The sequence below is a fragment of the Heptranchias perlo genome, chromosome 8 (assembly GCF_035084215.1).
Source record: "Heptranchias perlo isolate sHepPer1 chromosome 8, sHepPer1.hap1, whole genome shotgun sequence".
Classification (NCBI taxonomy): Eukaryota; Metazoa; Chordata; class Chondrichthyes; order Hexanchiformes; family Hexanchidae; genus Heptranchias; species Heptranchias perlo.
Window position 1 is genome coordinate 10,690,135 of NC_090332.1, and position 9,126 is coordinate 10,699,260.

The 9,126-nt window shown below is 39.9% G+C and overlaps 1 protein-coding gene across 3 annotated transcripts; it reads right to left on the reverse strand.

Annotated features, from left to right (window-relative positions):
- Nucleotides 1-2,253: 2,253 nt before the first annotated feature.
- On the reverse strand, nucleotides 2,254-7,541 carry zbtb18 (zinc finger and BTB domain containing 18). 3 transcript variants are annotated; one of them, XM_067988283.1, is made up of 2 exons: nucleotides 7,382-7,541; nucleotides 2,254-5,695 (listed from the first exon to the last, which is right to left on the reverse strand). In XM_067988283.1, the coding sequence occupies exon 2, from the start codon at nucleotides 5,679-5,681 to the stop codon at nucleotides 4,104-4,106; it is 1,578 nt and encodes a 525-aa protein (XP_067844384.1). In that variant the 5' UTR covers nucleotides 5,682-5,695; nucleotides 7,382-7,541; the 3' UTR covers nucleotides 2,254-4,103. The 3 variants fall into 3 exon arrangements, with proteins under 3 accessions (XP_067844384.1, XP_067844382.1, XP_067844381.1); XM_067988281.1 differs by lacking the exon at nucleotides 7,382-7,541 and adding an exon at nucleotides 7,162-7,371; XM_067988280.1 differs by lacking the exon at nucleotides 7,382-7,541 and adding an exon at nucleotides 6,292-6,550.
- Nucleotides 7,542-9,126: the final 1,585 nt, after the last annotated feature.

Genomic DNA, 9,126 nt, shown 5'->3' on the forward strand with positions numbered 1-9,126 from the left:
AGGAAATGGACTTACTTTGACCTGCCTCCCTCTCGCCCCCAAAAAAGCTAGCTTGTAAACATTCATAAACATCATATACAGTACAAGGATTTTGTAGTGCCCTCAGTTTTTGTCTGCCCCTCCTAAGAATGGTATTTTAGGTCAGTATTATACTGCACCAGAAAGGAGAACCACCCCCAGCTTTAGAATACACTCCCAGCAGCTCAAAGATGCACTTGCCTCGATGCTTTTGCTTTCATTTCCCAAATTACTGTGTGTACAATTCATTTTGCCTTTTTGTTTATTAAGAAAATATAAAAAGGCCTCTGCACAATCAAACACCACCCATAATGTTTAAGACTGCGATTTGGGTTTTTGTTGCAAGCTGCAATTCAGAAGTGACATACAGCATTCACATAATGTTCTGCATAATTTTAATTACTACAAATTGCAAATGCCCAGTAGAAAAATGGGGGGGGGGGGGAGGAAGAGGGAGGAGAATAAAAATAAAATATAACATTCACTTTTTTCTACATTCCTGTAACCATCTCTTCTACAAACAACTCAAGTCAATTTAGAAAACTTCATATGTCAATATAGCCACAGCAAAATTGAACAACTCTTTTCATGGACCAAATTGCAACGGAGTGTACTACTGAATTGTATAATGAATTAAAATATGGCAATTTGTAGAAGATTGGATCTTTAAAAGTTTAAATCATAAAAATTGGTTCCTTGTATTTAGTAGAATACTCAATGGCACATAAAAAGGCATATGGGTTTGTTTTTATAATCACAATTGGTCATATCACACACTGCTTTATTTTAAAAAGTCCAAGTTTACTTTCCATACTATGTTGCGACTAGAGTACACATTGCTTCAAATTGCAACTTCATTCGGCCTGGAGAATGAATATTTATGATGTTTCTCACTCGCTTGTTTTAATTTTTGTTGTTTGTCTCTTAGTGCACTGGTTAGGAAAGCAGAAGATTTGTGGTTGAAAGAAGCAAAAATCCAGTGGTCTGTTTGATTTGAACTCTTTATTTTCCATTTTTAAAAAACAAAGGGAAAAAAAAAAGTTTGTCTTGGAACTGCAGATACAAATTCAAACTGGTCAAGTGCAGAACTCCAGCATGTTGTGCCCGCTACCCTTCGGCACAGCCAAATGTTTAACCAGCTGCCCTTTTGGCCTGTTTTTTTTTCCCTTTTCCCAACAAAGGACAGATACAAATTACTGACCTAAATTTACAGGGGAGAAAAAAAAATGCACCATGGTTTCAGGGCAAAATGTATGAATAGAGCAGATGTTTAAACAGCCTTACTTTGAATATATAGCTATCTCAATTGTTTTGAACAATCCAAAATGTTAAAGATGTTGTTTTAACAATGTCCCCATTATCATCTTTTTTTTCACAGTGCAAAATGAATGCATCCCTAAACAGGAAGAACTACTAGCAACCTTGTAGATAAATACTTTCAATTATTTTGTTTACCCTACCCCATTCTCTCTGATTTGGGGACCGCTGGCATTGGACAATCAAAAGCCCGTACGGGATTCCTCTGGCAAATTATAGATCAGAGGTGGTGGTACATTCCCCTCCAGCATCCGGATAATGTAATCCCTGCAGTATTTCGGCAAGTGAGAACTGTTCATAAACAGCTTTTGTTATCTACAGATTAACCCTTTCGGTACCCTAGTCCTTTGCAGTTTTCAAAGGGATTCTGTCCACATAGCAAAAATCTACAAAACACAAGAATTTTAAAATTTTTTTGAAGAATGAAGGGAAATGCATGGATCCTTAAGCTTTTCTTATTTAAACTTTTTTTCGAAAAAAAGTGATTTAATGTAATAAAGAATCTGTGATTTAGCCTTATTAGAATAAAAGTATCTTGCGGAAACAATGTTTATTCATACCTATCCTCATTTTGTTTGAGGAAAAAAATTACAAGGAAAAAGAATCTATACATTGGATGCAATTTTTAACAGGCTAAAACTACTTTATACATCACCAATGAATAAGATAGCTGAACGAAAAGTTTTATCCAAAGTTAAATCTTTTAGATTTAGAATTAAATATGTGCACAAGTTGGGTGCTTTAGCAACTTGGAAAAGTTCAATTAAGGTGTGCCTACAAAAATAAAGTGGAAGAAAGCCATAATTGGTTAAAGCGCGTTGGAGGTTTCAATTGTCACGAGCTCAGATGTCCAGTGTATGATTCTATGCATGCACCAAGAACGTACATATTCAGCAGAAAGAAAGACAACTAACAGCATTTTCAGTTTACATAATTTATTGCAGTTAGCACACAATTTAAAAATTCCACCAACGGCACATCAAGGTACAAAACTAAACAGCATTATAATTTACTCCCCCCTCGTTCCAAAAATTAAAAACAGACTATGATTGTCAAGGCTAACGTCAGTCTAAATCCAGGTAAAGGTAGAATGTGGGGGGGGGGGGGGGGGGCAAAATAAAACTAGTAGAAGGTCATCTGTAAGGAAAAGGAATTGAGAGTCATACTCACAAATACCACAAAGAAAACTAACGTGGGAAAACCAAGGAAGCTGTTCATTTTAAAGACACTGATTGTCTTATCTAAACATTTTTCTTTTTTTTTAAATCTACAGTTCAACATACTTTTGTCAGACATTTAAATTCTTCAAGTAACTAGCATAATTACAGAATCTTAGAGGCCATTTCACAGCTTTAAAACAATGTCAAGAGCCAAAAGAAAAACTCATTTGACCCGTTTTTTTAAAAAAAACAATCCAGCAATACACAATCTAGTTTTCCATTAATAATCATATTTCCTTTATGCACAAAAATAAGCTATGTTTACAGTAGTTAAGGCGGTCAAGTAAAAAATAAAACATAATAACCCACAATAAAAAGGGGAAAACGGCCATGTTTCCATGCTACTCCCATAGACCTTATTGCGAGTGCAAGACAGGAAAACAAACACTGTGCAAAACACTTGCCATATGTGTTGTTCATTAAAACCACACACATACCAAGCAGCAACTTCAGCTGCTTGGTTACACATAATATAATGAACCCCCTCTTCGAAGCTGGGTTCACAAGTCCTCCCCTCCCCCCCTAAAACTTCATGGCCAAAGTAATCGAATGATTTCAATTAACCATCACCAATTCTGTTCACATAAAAGCAGGGAACTTCAACTGGAATTTGTGCTGTACCACTTTCTGTAATATATACGAGAACACAGGCGACTGGGAAAGATGCTTCACACATTGAAACTGCATAGCAGTACACTTTTAAAAAATTAAATTGCTGCGCAACACCAGTGACATTTTTCACGGTGCTACCGCACTTGGAAAAAATGCGTCTCAAGGAAAAAAAGTATTTCTTTCACCAATTAAATAAAAAGTTAAGTTACACACTTTGCCAAGATCATAGAATTGCAAAAAGAAAACCCCAAAACATCTGATAAAACTCATGCATTTTCTATAGCCTCAATATTTACTTTCAGAAGACCCGACTAAGAGCATAAGGACAATCCATCAGGTTCATTAAATCCATTCAATGCAGTAGGATGTACAGTAATATAATTCACATTTACAGCTTTAATTTGCCTGAAAATCCCACACATTTAGAATCTAAATTACATCAAGTTTCTGGTTAAGATTAAACAAGGTAAAGAACCATTCATTTGCAAATGCATTTTCCTAGGCATATGGAAAAGAAATTCATAATTATTTTGTTTTACAGCATTGTACAAAAAAAAGTTTTAAATATCCAGAAATTGTGCAACATTAAAATATTAACATGTTTCGATGAAAACCATAAGGAATTAGTGATTCATTGTTCAAAATTCCAACAACAAAACCTTATGAACTATACAGCAGCATCCTTTGCAGTACACTCAACAACTGCAGGGGTGCATTTAAAAAAGAAAATTAGAGTATTAAATAAGTGTTGAGTTTAATAGTTAATTCTTATTTACCTTACGTTGCATTATGAATCACAGAATCTCACTTTTGTAGATTATGTGTTGTGACAAACAGTATTTACGGCTATTATTATGTGGAGAGAATTCAGTATCCAAAAGGCTGTAGAAGAAATTACCAGAAACTTGATTTTTCAGACTGCTCCACAGTTAGATTTTATTTCCAGAGTTCTTGTGAGCTCTCTTCTATGGTCCAGTCTCGCATCGCAGGCAAGTTAAGTGACTCTGTTTTAACAGAGAGTGTGTTTATCAGCTCACAGTGAAATTTTCGAATGTGTCTATACAGGTCACCCGACTGCGTGAACCTGCGCTCACACCACTTGCATGCATGTGGCTTTTCCCGGGTGTGAACAACAGCATGACGGCTCAGGTTGTGCGAATACTGGAAGCTCTTCCCACATTGAGTGCAAGTGTATGGCTTTTCACCTGAATGAGTTCGCTCGTGTCGTTTTAAGGTGTACATGCACGAAAAAGTCTTCCCACAAAGCGAGCAGGTGGGAACGTTGACATCGGTGGCAGGCTTGCTGCGGAGGCCATCCTGCTCTCGAAAGTGCGTGCTCAGATGGATCTGCAGAATATGCGGGCTAGGAAAGACTTTGTTGCAGAGAGGACACATGAAGATTTGACCGGCAGAGCCGAGTATATTAGAGCAGTAAGGGAGCAAGCTGCTGTCCATGCTCCCTTCCATCTGGGCTCCATCATTCTCTGGGGTTATCATCTCGTCGTCGCTGGCTCGATCCTCTCGATCCATCTCGCTTGAAACAGAAGCTTCTCTTCTGGCGGACATATGGAGTGAGTCGTAACGAACCCTGTTCATAGTGCTTGCACCGTTTTTCATAGTGCTACCTTGTTCCATATCAAAGTCATTAGTGCTGCTGCCTTCCTCGTCGGAAAACACTTCTTTCTCTACTTTAACCTGCACCAGGTTATTTCTGGAACCGTCCCCATGTGGAGAGACATAAGGGTGGCTGGCATTCTCTCCCCCTGACAGCCCGGACTTGACAGACAAATCCAGCACACAGTCAACATCTGCTGAATCCTTAATGGAGTTGGCAGACCTTTGGGACAAAGGCCCTGTTGAGCTGCAGGGACTGGACACTGTTTTTCCAGCTGTTACTGCATGTGCCTCAACCTCCACGCCAGGCTGAGTGATGCCTGCTGAGTCAGAGGGCAATCTCATCCACATGTTCCCAGATTCAATAACTATGTCCCTTTTGCTCGACACAGTAGCAATCGATTTTTCCTCCTCAGTTTCCTCTTCCTCGCTTGCCAGTTCCCCCACTACATGTGCACTACTCTCAGAGGAGATTTCCCCTTTATCGGAACAGCTCAAGGCATCTTCTTCTTTCTTGGTGCTGTCTGCTTCTGTAGTTGATTTTACTTTCAGCTTCTTTTTGCAGACTTTCACTATGTCATACATGTGAAGGTAACTCGCAGCTGCAAGTACGTCCTCAATAGGCAAATCTTTGAACTGGATTTTCCCTTCATACATGAATTCAAGGAGGAGAGCGAAAGCTGGGGCTGTAACAATGTCGCTGTTCAGATGAACAATGTCCCTTTTGTCCAGCTGGTCCTTGTAAAAGAGATGGAAGTACATGCTGCACGAAGCAAGCACAGCACGATGGGCTCGAAACTGGGCATCTCCAACCAAGACAGTGCAATCACAAAGAAAACCTTGATGCCTCTGCTCACTCAGACACTGGAGCAAATGTCTGCTATGGTCTGGAAACTCCATGCTGTCTTCATAACCTGTAGCAGACAAAGTTTGTTAACATTTGCAGAAATAAATAAGTACAAAAAAAGCAAAGCCCCAAAGTATCCTGTAATCTGCTGATAAAAGTTAACACAATAGAAAAAATATTTGAACAACAAATTGTTTTGATGTTGCTCTAGTAGTGCATACAAGGAAAAAAACACGTAAACTGCCACAAGACTCAAACTCAATCACATTAAGTGCCCTGTGTCCCAATTGCTAATCCTTAAAATGGCTAAAAATAAAGATTACATGATAGTCAGTAAGGTACTGTTGATCAAATTAGATGCCTAAAAGGACAGAGACAGGACGAAAACGAAGCTTATAAACATCTGATACAGATGACTATGGCCATATGGCAGCTGCTGCCCAGATAAAGAGATTAAAGAATGGAGTGCGATTACAGCTGTCTGGGCAATTCCACGCGTTGCAATCTGCGAATCCCAAATTAGTCACTATTACCGCAAACTCTAAGAAAAAAATTAGCTTGTACTAAGAGCAATGATCTGTCAACTCAAAATAAAATAAAACACAAATAATTTCATACATATCTACCAGTAATTGCAAAAAAAAAGAAAAAAATCCCCCCTACCTGCAACAGGAATAAAAACAGATCAACTTCTCTTGATCAGTCCCCAAAAGAACACCTTCAATGGTGCGCTAAATCTTTGTGACTCCGGTCTGTCAAGTTTAAAAAAGCAGACTGAAGAGGAATGATACCGGCACACGGAGCAAGATCACACAAAAAAACCCAGCAATGCCAGACTGTCAGCTGCTCTGACATCACTTCAAATGGAAATGCTACCTCCAGCTGTGCTGCTTTTTAATGCCATATGTTACTCGTGTCGTGTTTGCTGCTGCTGCCACCAATCTCACGTTTGAATACATTATCTGCTACAAAGGAAGGACCCCCCCCCTTCCAAAAAAAAACAAATAAAGTACAAGACAGTGCACTGTCTCTACCCCACTCTCCTTCCCCTTTATTTTCTTTTGTTGCCAAAAATATCCACTTCACTTGAAATGACACAAATAAACTGCGGCCGCAGAGCACTGTTTAAAAAAAAACACTACAGGGCGACCTGTTAAATGTGCTGCAGCAGCAACAGCAGCGATCCTCAATGCATGGTGACGGCAGTCAAACCACAACACAGAGAGAGAAAAAAAGTAACAACAGGCTGCAGCCGCTGCCTCCTCCTCCTCTCCTCCTCCTCTTGTCCGATGGAACGATCTGGGCTCCCGTTCCACCGCCAGCGCGTGAACGGTTACCAGCAACAACGCAGCGCAACAACTGAGAGGGAAAAGAGTAACATTTTCAAATAGTGTAACTACGCGCCGCTTCTGGCAACACTGCCTCCCCCTTTTCCCTTCTCTCTCGCTCTCTCTCCTTTTACCCTCCTCCCCTTCATAGCCGGAGTTGTTAAGAGGAAATCCATGAGGATTTAATTCTCTGAGAGATACTCACAGGAAGCAAAAAGGGGGGCACTTTTCTGCCTCGGGAACAGCGAGTGCAAAGTAGGAGGAGGTGGGAGGGAGGGAATGCGGGGGGGGGGAGGAGGAGGAGGAGAGAGCCAATGACTTTCAGGACTTCATGAGAGAGATAGACACACACACACACATAGGGCGCTGGGGATAAGTGCGGCCAGATGTTGCAGAGCTGTTGCTATTCCGTGCTCTCTACCTACCTTGACAGAGGAAGTGTGAGTGACATCATATCTTCATTGAAGTCTTGGCCGACCACAAAAAACGCCGGGAATCGGCCAGCAACCTCCCGAAAGAGAGTGTCCGGGATCCCGCCAGCCAATCGGATCGGAAAGTGGGCGGGGCTTCCGCTTTCAGGGTAGGTTGTTTCGGAGTAACCGTGAGCAAGCAAAAGAGGGAATTTGCGCGTCTTCGGACGCTGGGGGGGAGGAGGAAGAGGGTGGAATGCATTTCGGGAGTTGTAGTCATCCTTCACTTGGCGAAGTGTCTTAAGTTTTCATCATCTTCACCAATTCACAATTATTAGAAGCGTCAATCAAACCTCTAGCGCCAGGGAGATCTTTGACGTTGCGAAAGCTGCAAAGCAGTTTTTTAATCAACATTTGCAAAAGCGGAAGCCTAATTTAAAAAAAAACATTTCCAGCGCACTTAAGAAAATGATCAAAACTTAAAAGTTTAGGTGCGATAATACGCAAACTATAATTAAACATCAAGGGCCAGGATTTGAGAATATTTCAAAACATAAAATCACTATAGGAAAAGGAGAACATGACACATTGCACATGTTTACAGATGTTGTAAAGTAGGTCACTCCACTGCTGGAAACTTGCAATCCATGTTTGCTCCTTTTGTCTTTCAAAAAACATGTTTGCAAATATTTTCTCCAAATTTTCACTCCTTTCCAGTTAAACTACCTAGGTTGCAAACGTGTCCACGACTGCTTTTGATGTTGTTCTGAGATTACTGTTACTAGTCTACAGGAGGCACAATTAAATCTGGATGACGCCATTTGCCTCCAAATAAAATAACAAACAAAATCCTCTTCTGTATGGTGCACCATTTCTGTAGCTCAAACATAATAGCGAAACTCATGCAATTAAGGCAACTAAAACCAAATAACTAGACATTCCTGGCTGCAGATTTCACCATGGCCGCTGTCAGTCATTCAGGATTGATAGCAAATAGCACAGTTCAAGCAGAGTGGCCCTAATAACCAGCTTTTGTGTTCCCTCTCAGAATGGTAATCTGTTGGAAGAGTCCAGCTGAGAACTAACAAAACTCACCCATCTGAGGTGAGTCTACAGGACAGACAGACCTAAGTATTTAACTTGTGACCTTATATTTCAGAGTCAACTGTTCAACCGCTTGTGTTCCAGACCAACCTGCACTTGCTATTTGCTTTAATAATTAAGAGTTAATTTCAGGGCAATGAAAATTTTCAATGGCATTTATGCAACAAGAGCTTGGCATGCAACAGTCTCTCTTTTTCAGTTCTCATTTGATGGTACTAATTGAAGCCTTCCATCCTTCAAGCTGGTTAACACAAATTTCATATAATGTTATTAAATTTTTGGAGGAAGGAATGGGGATTTTTGGGAGGCAACTAATTGGCTCCATCAGCAATTTATCTGTCATTTTCATTTGGATATATATACATTTTGAAAATGAATGTTATCTGAAACAGCACCAAATGCATGGTTTTGGAATATGCTATTCGACTAGGGTGGACATACATGAAAACTGGGGCACGCTGACATTCTAGGAAATTTGGGACTTATATCACTGCATTTTTGTCAGCTGCTTTTGAGATCTTAGATAAAGTAGCATAACTATCCTTTATAAAAATAGCCAGAATTGGTAACCACAGAAATAAACTAAACAGGCATGTTTATTTAATGCAAAGTACTAACAATATGAAGTCAAACCTTACCAAAGTTGTATAAGAATT